This window comes from Lynx rufus, unplaced genomic scaffold, assembly GCF_022079265.1.
Source record: "Lynx rufus isolate CCGP_SWC_20201006 ecotype Redwood Valley unplaced genomic scaffold, mLynRuf1.p SCAF_13, whole genome shotgun sequence".
Lineage (NCBI taxonomy): Eukaryota > Metazoa > Chordata > Mammalia > Carnivora > Felidae > Lynx > Lynx rufus.
In genome coordinates, this window is record NW_025814827.1 from 32593151 (window position 1) to 32606030 (window position 12880).

At 49.9% G+C, this 12880-nt stretch overlaps 1 protein-coding gene across 2 annotated transcripts in view; it reads left to right on the forward strand.

Moving 5' to 3' along the window:
* PLA2G4E (phospholipase A2 group IVE) overlaps positions 1 to 12880 on the forward strand; it is a 55299-nt gene that overhangs the window by 19493 nt on the left and 22926 nt on the right. The window contains exons 1-2 of one of the 2 annotated variants that reach the window (XM_047074499.1): positions 2229 to 2324; positions 9139 to 9211. In XM_047074499.1, coding sequence (XP_046930455.1) covers positions 2229 to 2324; positions 9139 to 9211 — 169 coding nt within the window. Of the gene's footprint in view, positions 1 to 2228; positions 2325 to 9138; positions 9212 to 12880 lie in introns of those variants that run through there. The other variant, XM_047074498.1, reaches the window with a different exon arrangement.

Sequence of the window (12880 nt, forward strand, 5' to 3'; positions counted from 1 at the left end):
GATCCCTCTATCTTTGTCCCATTGGTCTGGTTCTTGTGCCAGTGACATACTGTTTGTCTAAGTGTGGCTTTGTACTTTATCTTAGAATCTGGCAGGCCAAGACTCTCTTCTTTACCATTATTTTTTTAAAGGCGAGTTCATTATCCATGGATATTTATTAAGAGGAAAATATTGGGGCGCCTGGGTGGCGCAGTCGGTTAAGCGTCCGACTTCAGCCAGGTCACGATCTCGCGGTCCGTGAGTTCGAGCCCCGCGTCAGGCTCTGGGCTGATGGCTCGGAGCCTGGAGCCTGTTTCCGATTCTGTGTCTCCCTCTCTCTCTGCCCCTCCCCCGTTCATGCTCTGTCTCTCTCTGTCCCAAAAATAAATAAACGTTGAAAAAAAAAATTAAAAAAAAAAAAGAGGAAAATATTGGGGATATATTTTATTTTATTTATTTTTTTTTTATATATATGAAATTTATTGACAACTTGGTTTCCATACAACACCCAGTGCTCATCCCAAAAGGTGCCCTCCTCAATACCCATCACCCACCCTCCCCTCCCTCCCACCCCCCATCAACCCTCAGTTTGTTCTCAGTTTTTAACAGTCTCTTATGCTTTGGCTCTCTCCCACTCTAACGTCCTTTTTTTTTTTTTTTCCTTCCCCTCCCCCATGCTTTTCTTGTGACATTTTTGCTTTACTGAAGCAAAATTTTGTTTACTGAAATTTTGTTTCTATATATTCAAATCTGATAATACGTCTTTATTGGCTTCTAGGCTTTGTACCTTATTTAGGAAGATTCTCTTCATCCCACTATTATATTAATGCTGTCTAATATCTTATTTTAACTTTTCTATGGTTTTATTTTAATGGTTAGATTTTTAATTAGTCTGGAATTTGGTTTTTGTACAGTTCTAAAGTTGGGATCTAGTGATTTTATTCCAGGGCAAGCTAGGTTTTCCAATAACAAATAGTCCATCCTTTTATCCCTATCTGCAAGACTTCCTTTATCATACACTAAAATTCCATATATACATAGGATTGTTTCTGGGCTTTATTTGCTTTGTGGAAGGTATTGGAATCCAGAATTCATTGACAAAGAATGGATAAGCATTGGATGCATTGGAGCAGAATGGCCAGTTGAAGGGATGGTTACAAAACTCACTGGCCAGCCAGGTGTAGGGGGCATGAATCCCTGAGAGGCAGAGGAGGCTGAGAGACACTGATGGGATGGGAAGGAAGGGACAGGCACTGAAGGCATCTTGAAAGAGGGAAGGTGAGAAATTCATCCTTGCTGGGTCCTTGGGGGAGTCACCTCACCTCTACCTGGCATAGAAAGAGGTCCCACAGATACCACCAACCAAGTTTCATCCCTGCATTTGGGCCTGGTCAGCCCTGTGTTCAGATCTCACCCTCAATTTCACAAAATCACTTTAATATGTGGGCCAGAAAAGCCGGTTGTGGGGCCTCAGGCAACAGCGCAGGCAGGAAACTCCCAGTGTACCCAGCTGGGCAACCGAGCAGGCGAAGTCACCTCACTGGGCCCCTGAATGAGCCTACCACTAGGCCAGAGATAGGGATCGGGTGGGTGGGGCGGGAGCATCCTCTAAGCTGTCCTGAGACAGTCTGGGCACACCCTCTCTGCACCTGGCTTCCCAGGAGGGAGAGCTGGGGACACCTGTACTTGACCCTTTCCTCACCAAGGATTGAGGCAATTATTTTTTTTTCTCCTCCTAACATTGGGAGACCTGACCATGGTCTCTGCCTCCCTGGAGTCCCTGCCCACAGCTCCTGGGCACCAAGCTGTGGGACTCAGTGGAGTTAGGAGGGAGGGCACCTTCCCCCCATCTCCTCAGATGCCCAGAAGGGCATCTCTGAGCCATGACCTTGATAAGCTGAAGAAAGAGGGCCTTCCCAGATCATGGCTGTGCTAATCCTAAAGTTGTCAGGGTCCAGGATCCTCTTCTTGGCACCCTATTTCCTTGGACAGCCAGGTGGTATGTTTCTGGGGGTGGCAGACTGCTGACCCCAAGGGCCAGAGTTCCCTGCTGGTTCCTGCATTTCCAAGATCTGCACTCTTCAGGGTCCCTTGATGTAAACACATCTAGACCCCCTGTTCCCCATCTGCCTACCCGCCCTAACCCCTCCCCATGCAATCCCAGCCACAGCAGAGAGGTGTCCAGAAGGCGGAGCTCTGAGTCAGAATATAAATTCCCAATCTTGCCACCCAGCTGGAGAGCTGACACGATGCTCCAGAGGCAGATGCCCGCCTGGCTCTCCCACTACCTACCAGACCTATACCAGGCAGAAGATGGCAAGCCTTCATCCCCCTGCGCCTTGGAGGTGAGGGAGCAGTGCTGGGTAGGTGGGGCAGAGGCTGAGGGCAGGAGACAGGCACAGGGAGGGCTGGGAGCATTGTAGACTCCGGAGACATGGAGCACCTAGGCTCAGCAGCCCTACCTAGCACCTGGGGACATGGTCTGGCCCAGCTAGAACTCCTGGGGGGATGGCCCAGCTGGGGTTACCCACAGGCTCGACACTGTGCTGTGGTGTGGCCCAGAGCCATCTGGGGCCAAGACAGCACCTGGATAGATGGTGCTCAGCACTGCCAGGGGTGGATCTACACTTGCCTGTCCTAGTTGTGAGTGGACATTTACCCTACGGTCATTCTAAATTGCCATGCCTTGTGAGTGTGTGTTACAGTATCCCATGAGGATCCGTGGCATTGCCAACCTGTCACATTAGCCGCGAAGCCCAGCTGGGTCTGTGGTCAAGACTCCTGGGTCCATCTGATTCCTCACAGCCTCATAGAGAGACCCTGGGTTCAGGGAACAGGTTGCCAGGGCTCCAGACCAGCTCCACCTCAGCTTTCCCATTTACCTCAAGCTTCCAGTTTTCCATAGGCACGCCATGGCCAGGACTTTCAGTAGAAATTTCTTCCTCATTCCCCTCCTCAGGGTTCCCTCCCCCAGCCCACACTGAAGCACTGAATGAGGCAAGTGATGCCCTGAAAGTATCTTGTCCTTTTGGGGTGGGAGATGGAGACCCTACTCAGCCTCCAATGAGCCCAAGGAGGGGAGCTCTGAGCTCCATGGTGTCTGGTGCCCCGCTGCCCTGGCCAGGATAGACATCACCTCCTGGGATGTGCCACTTTTCCCCCACAGCACCTCAAGGAGCTGGAAGAGCCTATGGTCAGCCCATGTTCCTGCCTCCCCAGTCTGGTTGAGCCTGTGGAACCTGGGCTGGGGGAGAGCTTCCACAGAAGGGACAGGGTGAGTGAAGCAGCTGAGGACTGCGCCTGTCCCTCTCAGGTCCCAGAGGGTGCAAGGCTCAGAGCTGGACTTCTTGCCGTGACCTGTCACCTAGCCTGTGTGATTAAAAGGGAAAACAGCATGGTAGCTCCTCCCGGGAACCCCCTGGTCTGGGATGTTGCTCAGATTAGCTGGGAAACATTCTGAGGTCCCATAAAGTCCCCATCCCAATGGTGTCGTCTTAGGGAGGGCCCACGCATCCGGGGAGGGATCACCAAGCTGTTCGGGGCTCTGATACAGGTGTTGCAAGGAACAGGCTACACCCAGCTCACTGGGGAGGAGGAGGCGGCACCACCAGCCACGCCTGTCCTGAGAAGCCCTGGGGACAGATGGCCCACAGGCTCCCTGCGCGCTGTCTTCCCCTCTCCCGCACCCCAGACCTCGTGGGCTGGTTTAGTTAGGGTGTGCCTGGCCCAGGGATGGGTATCACACCCACCACCTCTGAAACAGGGTTGTCAGACCCTCTCCCCAACTCCCACCCCCACCTGGGAGCCTGTCCCTGGGATCCCATCTGTAACCACTCTTCTGACTAATTTGTGGTGACAGCTAGACCTGGGGTGCAGGGTAAGCCCTGAATTGAGAGCCAAGGGCCTACTCCTGCCTCTGCTATTAAGTAGTCCAGTGTGTGACCTGGAGCAAGCTTTGAGCCATTTTGGTTAATTCTCGGTGAGAGCCAGCCTCCGGGTGGATGGAAAGTGTGCTGCCCTGTGGTCAGGTGGATCTGCACCTGAGTCCCGGCCCTGCCGTTTCTGGGCTGTGTGTCCCTGTGTGAGATGCAGTGTCTCTAAACCTAGTCTTGTCCCCTACAAAGTGGGGATGGCAGCACCTTCCCCACAGTGTGGCTGGAGGGCTAAACGAGAGCGACGCGATGTAGCCAGCACAGGCTCAGGGCCTGGCATGCTGGAGGAGGGTGGTGAGTTGTGCTCCCCAACCTCTGCCAAGGTCATACCTATAAAGATGGGCATGGGAAGGGGTACTATTGAATTGCATAATAGCCAGTCCTAAGGGCAACATCTTTTCCACAGGAGATCCCCCTGTCCTATGTAGGTCTCAAGGGGGAAGTAGGGTCCTGAAGGGATCAGCCCCAGGAACCAAGGCCAGGGAGGAGGCTGGAGCTGGAGTCGTGTGTGTGACCACAGCCTGAGTAATAGAGCCCTTTCTCCCACATGGCTTCCCTGAAAACTAGCAGGCTCGCCCTCCCTGTAGGTTATTAACGCGTCCGAATACACTTCTGCACTGTTTGCCAAATAGTTTCTGCCTTGAGCTCCAACCCCCTGAGTACTCCCTGCTCCTTACCCAGGACCCCCCAATGGCCCCATGAACCGAAGGATTGATGTCCATCCCTGCTGCAGGGCTGCGGTCCAGCTGGTATGGTTTCTGGCCGTGGCTATGATTTCATCGTGATAACCAGCCAAGGTATCTTGTCCAAGGGACAGGCTTATCCAAGTCCCTAAAGTGGTTACCCTTACCACACTATAACCTGCCCCATGAACTTGCCATAATGTTGCCGGTTTCTGGCTCCCATCTGCTTTGTGCTTTGTTCTCTTGGATCTTGGTAATTGGATCAATTATCTCTGGGGCCATGAAGTTTTGCTTATCTCTAGCACCACTCCAGTTCAGCTGGTTATACCAGGAGCAAAATATTTACATTCATTTTTATCCAAGAAGGTCATTTTTCTCAGACCTAGTTCTTGGAATCATCTGGGCCCAAGACCTGAATCCCATGTTCCCACTGCCTACCTCTCAGCATGGCCCCTCTGGGCCGTCTCCCAAACTCCCTGCCAGGTGCTGCCTCTCTGCTGGCAAAGATGTCAGAGTAGTTTGTAGAGCCCTTTGGAATTGAGTCTCTCCTGAAAATTCTTGAGCTAGAAGTTGTGATTTGAGACCCAAGGTAGACCACGAAGGAGCCCTCTAGGCTACTGGGAAGCAGAACTCCTCCAAGAACCCTTACACTTCGGTGTATACTGGCTCTTTAAAAAAAGAGAGAGGGGCGCCTGGGTGGCTCAGTTAAGCATCCGACTCTTGGTTTCAGCTCAGGTCATGATCTCATGGTTTGTGAGTTTGAGCTTCACATCAGGCTCTGTGCTGACAGCGTAGAGCCTGCTTGGGATTCTCTGTCTCCCTCTCTCTCTGCCCCTCCCCCACCTGTGCTCGCTCGCTCGCTCTCTCTCTCTCTCTCTCTCTCTCAAAATAAATGAACTTTAAAAAAATAAAAAAGAAAGAGATCATGAAACATATTGGCAGAAATGTAGCCAATAAAAGCATTACTGGTAGAAGGACTACCAGAGTTTGGGGATTATTGGAGGGCCTTGAGGGAATTCAGAGTGAAAAGAAGAAGCTGTTAGGAAAAGAGGTTCTAAGAGGAAAAGATGAAGGAGGAGGAGGTGAGGGCCAAGCAGCACCTGTCTCTGAGTTGAACGTTAATGGTTGCTTTCCTTTTTAAAAAAAATTTTTATGTTTATTTTTGAGAGAGAGTGTCAGAGTGTAAGCAGGGGAGGGCAGAGAGTGAGGGAGACACAGAATCTGAAGCAGGTTCCAGGTTCTGAGCTGTCAGCGCCGAGCCCAATGTGGGGCTCGAACCCATGAACCACAAGATCATGACCTGAGCCAAAGTCAGACGCTTAATCAACTGAGCCACCCAGGTGTCCCAAGTGTTGCTTTCAAGTAAGATGACAGCATGATCATGATTATGAGCAACAGGCTTAAGAATTAGAATTGGATTCAAACTCGGGCTCCTTTGATTCTAGCTGAGTGCCCACCATCAAAGGACTTGGTCTCAGATTTGCCATCTGTAAAGCGAGGCTAATAATAATTGCTTCGAGGGGTGTTGGAAAGATTGAGCAATATGAAACATAGAGATTACACACACAACGCTTAGCATGTGGCACACAGTCAAGGGATAGTAGCTGGTGTTGTTAGCCTTGCTGAGTTAGAATGCGAAGAGATGGTCAACCTCACCAGAAGGCATCAGGGTTAGATAGCGACTATCAGGGTTAGATAAGACTTTCCCTGGGAGGCAGGGAGACCTCGAGTGAGGTGCTGCGGGAAGCTGTGAGTGCTCATCCCTTCCAGACAAGACAGAAGGGGGGTCAGGCAGGGCTATGGGCAGCCCTCCTGGAGGCAGAAGAAGGGCTGTGATGATCGAGAGTCCTTCAATACTAGGGAATGTCCCTGAGGACTGACCCTGGCCTGAGCCGAGGCCTCTGGTGGCCCACATTTGAACTCTGGTTGCCATCTGAGAAAGTGGGCCACTGGGAACAGGCTTTGCCAGAACTGCTCTCCTGAGTGAAAACTGACTCCTGCTTCCTCACAAGATCATACCAGGACACCCGCTGCGCCAGCTGGGGAGTGAGAAATGAGGAGCCCATCATGCCCAGAGTGGGTATGGCCAACAGCCACAGCCATATTTCCAAAGCCAGGAGAGAAGTGGTGTATGTGGCCTTTGCCTCGAGCCACCCAGCTCAAAACAGAATCTTGTTAGATCAAGTTATGGGCTGTGAGGATTTCCAATATTTCGGAGTTAATCTCACAAAAGGATTTCTCAGACCTGTATAGGACTGTCAGTTTGGCTTTTGTTCTGATTCAGAGGCAGCTGTTGGGAACTGAGGAGGAAGGGACCTGAAGTCTGACTTACACATCTATCTCAGGTTCTAAATAGCAGCCTTCCCAGGCTTTGTTCTATTGTTGCTGTTTAGAATAAGCCCCAGAAGAGGCTGGAAGGACAGACATCAAAACGTGGACAGTTCCCCTGACAAGAAAAAAAAATAATTGTAACTATGTGCGGTGATGGACGTTAACCAAACTCGTTGTGGTAATCATACTGCAGTATATATGTATATCAACTCATCTTGCTATATACTTAAAACTAATACGTTATATCTCAATTGTATCTCAATTTAAAAAGATAGCAATACCTCAATCATAGCAAGATAGCAGGACCTCAAGGTCTTAATGAAGGTTTTAAAATGTAAGGAAGGGGTGCCTGGGTGGCTCAATTGGTTAAGCATCTGACTTCGGCTCAGGTCATGATCTCACGGTTTGCGGGTTTGAGCCCTGTGTCCGACTCTCTGCTGACAGCTCGGAGCCTGGAGCCTGCTTCCGATTCTGTGTCTCCTTCTCTTCATGTTCCTCCCCTGCTTGTGCTCTCTCTCTCTCAAAAATAAATAAAGATTAAAATTGTTTTTAAAAATGTAAGAAAAGTGACAAATAGTAAATATTCAGTAGATGTTAGTCATTGCAATATTATTATCTCTGATAATATAACCAAGGCAGATAAACTATCTTTATACAGTCTGAGTTGAAAATATAAGTGATTATAACATTTAAAAAAAAAAGTGAAAATAGTGATCTCTGTGAGTGGTGGGATGCTGGAGACTCTTTTCTTTTTCTTCATACTTTTATGTTTTTCCCAAAACCCCAACAATATTTTAAATAGAGAAGAATTGCATATTCTTAAAAAGGTGTAATATGATTTTGGCAACAGGGCAAACTATGTGGAGTGTGAAAGGTCCTAACTCACAGGCCTCTTTTTTTTTAAATTTATTTCTTAATTTACATCCAAGTTAGTTAGCATATAGTGCAACAATGATTTCAGGAGTAGATTCCTTAATGCCCCTTACCCATTTAGCCCATCCCCCCTCCCACACCCCATCCAGTAACCTTCTGTTTGTTCTCCATATTTAAGAGTCTCTTACGTTTTGTCCCCCTCCCTGTTTTTATATTTTTGCTTCCCCTCCCTTATGTTCATCTGTTTTGTCTCTTAAAGTCCTCATATGAGTGAATTCATATGATTTTTGTCTTTCTCTGACTAATTTCACTTAGCATAATACCCTCCAGTTTCATCCATGTAGTTGCAAATGGCAAGATTTCATTCTTTTTGATTGCTGAGTAATACTCCATTGTGTATATATATATATATATATATATATATATATATATATACCACATCTTCTTTATCCATTCATCTATCGATGGACATTTGGGCTCTTTCCATACTTGGGCTACTGTCAGTAGTGCTGCTATCAACATGGGGGTGCATGTGTCCCTTCGAAACAGCACACCTGTATCCCATGGATAAATGCCTAGTAGTGCAATTGCTGGGTCGTAGGGTAGTTCTATTTTTAGCTTCTTGAGGAACCTCATACTGTTTTTCAGAGTGGCTGCACCAGTTTGCATTCCCACCAACGATGCAAAAGAGATCCTCTTTCTCCGCATCCTCGCCAACATCTGTTGTTGCCTGAGTTGTTAATGTTAGTCATTCTAACAGGTGTGAGGTGGTGTCTCATTGTGGTTCTGATTTGTATTTCCCTGATGATGAGTGATGTTGAGCATTTTTTTCATGTGTCAGTTGGCCATCTGGATGTCTTCTTTGGAGAAGTGTCTATTCATGTCTTTTGCCCATTTCTTCACTGGATTATTTGTTTTTTGGGTGTTGAGTTTGATAAGTTCTTCAGAGGCCTCTTTAAATAGGGTCACTTGGTCAGATGGAGGAGTTCCATGCATCTTCCATGGGCACAGGCTGGGAGTGGATGGTAAACAGATTCCTCTAAGCCTGGTTAAAACTCTCAGGGAAGGGGCTTCAAATCGTGAGATTCAAACAGGAGAAACATGAACAGAACAGGCATGAAGCCATCCCTTTCCAAGGTGTGCTGGCTCCTAGTGAGGTGAGAAGTAAGCCCCTCACCTCAGCAGTCTTGGGGACCAGCAGTGTCCTCAAGAGCCCAGAAATGTGGACTGACTGTGAGGAGGCATCTTGGGTCTGAGCAGTGGGAGCCTGTGTCCAGATTGAGCTGCTCTATCAGTTGTCATCACCTGAAGAATGAGTCCTCTGTCTTCTCAACCCACAGGGTGGGGTCTCTCCATGCCACCTGCTGACAGTGAAGGTCATCCGGATGAAAAATGTCCGGCAGGCTGATATGGGTGAGTATCCGGTCTTCCCTCCTTCTCTGCGTATGGGGGCTGGAAGGAGTCCTGCCCTGGCTGGAGAAACATCAGAGGTGTTTGTGTGGGGGGGTGGGGGCAGGGTGTCTGCTACACTCAGGTTGTATTTCAGACTTTGGGGTTGATATCATTTTTCCAGGCCCCCCTCCTAGCTGTAACCTTGGCACTACCAGCCCCTGTAGGGTTCCTGGGTCTGAGAAAACTGTTTGCCTCACTCTCTCCTCCCCACTCCCCACTCTCTAACACCCATTTGTGGGACCAGCAGCTTCTCCCACACTGGGCACTTCTTGCTTCTGCATGAGTTTACAAACTATTAGGGGTGAAGAAGAAGGAGAGCCCCTTCTGCCAGCCTAGTCTCCGTGCCCCTGCTCAGCACCTGGATCCCAAACTGGGTTCTGGGGTTCATGGTGGAGGCCACATGGCACCAGCTCTGCAGTGTAGCCCCATGGATGTGGTTTGACTCACCAGCACTGTTTGTGCAGTGTTTTCTTACAGCCTTGACTTCACACTCATCCCAGCCCCTCCTGCATTCCTGGTTATGGGGGCCCTGGGAAGTGTCTGGCTTCAATAGGAAATCAAGGCATCTGGGTGGGCTAGATGCTCCCCTCATGCTTGTCTTTTCAAGAAAGCAGGAGAGCCCAGATCCCCTTCCCGTGCTCCCCTCAACTTACCCCATCCAGAGAGAGGCTTAGCCCTCAAGGAGGAGAGAGCTCTGTGTCAAGGCCCCCTGGCTGTGGGGGTGTCCGCACTCACAAGAGCCACCAGGCTTCCCCAAAGCTCCATTTTACTCCCACTGCCCTCACCCTGGGATTCAGCTAGACTCAAGAGCCTCAGGGGGGCAAAGAATGCCAACAGCCATGACACCAAGTATACATTTTAACAAGGGAAGACTTTTACACCCAAAGTGATTATAGACTAGTAACAGGAAATGGCATTCTAACTTTGTCACTGTAGAATTTAGACCTGGAGGAGGACATTGAAAGCTGGGAGTAGCTAAGGAAGGCTGCTCTGAAAGGGGCAGGGCATGGGCATCCAGAGGTCCTGGGAGCCCCATCTGCAAGAGGGGCAATCCTGAGGGAGGTAGAGGAGCCACATGACACCTGTGGCCAGTGGGGGTGGGGAGGGAGAAGGGCAGGCCTCAAAACAACATGTGCTCCTCCCACAACCTGAGGGTAGTGCTGAGGCCCACTCTGCATGTGAGGTCTAATGATTGCCTATGGTGGAAGCAGTGTTTGATTCCAGGTCTGGACTCTGGGGGGTAGAGGGAGGAGGAGCAGGGGAAGGAGGCTAGGGCCAGGCAGAGAAGGGATGGGGATCCAAGTGATAGGGCACCTGAGTTCTTGAGGAAGGGATTGCATGATTTCCTGAGGTCATATGCAGATTGTGCTGAAGCATAGGTGGGGAGAGGCTGACTAATTTGCTGGGAAACTGTTGTAGTAATGCAGGCAGGAGTGTGTACAACAAAGGAGGGCGGGCCCTGGGGCTCAGGGAAAGCTAAGAGATCATGAAGGACTCCAGCTGGACCCCCTGGAGGGCATGGTGTCCAGAGCCCATGCCAACGGGGACAATTGCAGCCAGTGTCCAGTCGGGCCTAGCTTTGTCAAGAGGCTGGCAGGAGGCCCAGAGACTTCTCCTCAGGCTCCTTGGGACCTCCCAGGCCACCAGAGAGTGATCTGAAGAGAAGGGTTCCCTGGGTCCGGGGCCTGGCCACCTCTTTTGCCTTTCTTGCCAATGCCACCGTGGGTCACTGACACTTCACCCACCCCTGGGCAGAGTTCACCCACTCCCCCCACCCCGGGATACCCACAGCTTGCACATGCCCACAGCTGCACTCACCTGCCTCCACTCCTAGGGTGTGTGTGTCCCAACCCTTCGGGTCACACAGGTTGCACGCTCTCATGGCATGCCTGCACCTGTGTGTGCAGACCTTCCCTTTGTCCAAGCCCCTTTCTTCTGTCTTCTCCTGCCACACCCATCCTCTACATATCCCAGAGGTGGGGAGATGGGAGAGCAGGCAGCCAGACAAGAGGGCTGAGGTCTGGCTCCACCGCCCTCCTCTTCCCCTTCTCCACACACCCCTCTGGCACACAGCTGCCTTTGGGGGTTTCCAGGCCCCTTTTGGGAACCCCTTGTTGTTTATGTTTCTCTCATTTCTCCTGAGGAACAGGGTGGAAGGCATACATGGTGTCTGGGGGCTCTAGCCTGGGGCACGTTCCTGTAGACTCCACAGTTGACCTAGGCTGGGCTCTTCTGCCACCTTGCCTAATGAGGTTTGCAACTATGCTGATATCTTCTGGGTCCTAGATTACTCCTGCCCCAAACTTTTCCCTTCTAGCTTAGATCAAAACTGAGCTCCACTCTGGTCCAGCCCTCTAGTGTCTGTCTGAGTTTCCTATGATTTCAAGGAGCCTGAAAGGGATGAGATTCAGTGATGACTCCCTTGTCAAGGTACGCTCTGGCCAGCCCTGAGCCAGGACTGGATAGAGTGGACCTAGAAACCTCCTAGCTCCCAAGAGGTGTTATTCCTCTTGGGAAAAGAAAATTAAAACTCAAACCAGTACCCCAAGGGATGTGAGGCAGGTGTCTCCAGAGGTATTAGGAAGACAGTGTTCTCAACATCTGTAGATCTTACTGAGTCATCTTTGCCACCCACATTCCAGGAAAGGAAGCATGTCATTCAAATGACCAAGCCCTCTGTCACTCTAAAAGGAACAAGGATCAAAACCTATCAATGCCTAGGAAATCCCCTGCAGTACCTGAAATACTCAGAATTGGGTCAGTGTTGCTTAACTATTCTTTATTGCCAACATGCTGGTCACTCTCCTTATAGTCAGATAATGATGCCTGCTCCAGATTATCATCCAGGCCCCTGGCAGCCTTGCTCCACCAAATCATCTCTCCCTCCCCAGGATTTCACTCTCCTTCCCATTCTTGTGGAAATAACTGAAAAACAAATCAGTGCTTGAAGTGTGGGTGTCTGATCAATTCTGTCTCTTCCAGTATTTGTATCTTAACTAGAGATTTAAACCTTAGGCCAAAAATACTGAGATTTTATTTCATGGGCTTAATGGGATAAGCATAGACTGATAATAGGAAAGGGATTTTGGAGGCAAAGGGGCCTTTACAGGGTCAATCAAATCATGCTAAGCAGATAGGTATAGAGTTGGTGGGGTCCCTGCCTGCAGGTTCCTACTGTACAGGAGGCAAACCTGAGGAGAATGTTTCAGGCTGAGGAGGAATGACGAGTGTCCAGGAAAAGCCAACAGAGAGGTCCCGGGAGATCCTGGGGAGTCTCCCTATAGACAATTGGACATCAGCTTACATGCCTATATCTGTGGTGCCTCAGTCCAGAATTTGATACTGTGCTCTAAAGCAGGAAGTTGGGCTTTTCCATTCAATTCATTTATTCAGCAAATGTCTGGCAAGTGCCAAAACACAGACTCCAGGCCTTCTTGGTGTTCAAGGTGCAGTGGAGACAGATGTTCTGACCTGCATTGTAGTGTGGTGTAACCAGAGCCCTGCCAGGAGAGGAGAAGAGGCTCTAAGCTAGGAGGAGTACCTGGCCCAGAGGTGGGGGCTCAGAGAAGGCTTCCAGAAGAGGCTCTTCCTGAAATCTGAAGAGGCTAGCCAGCAGAAGGGTGGGAAATG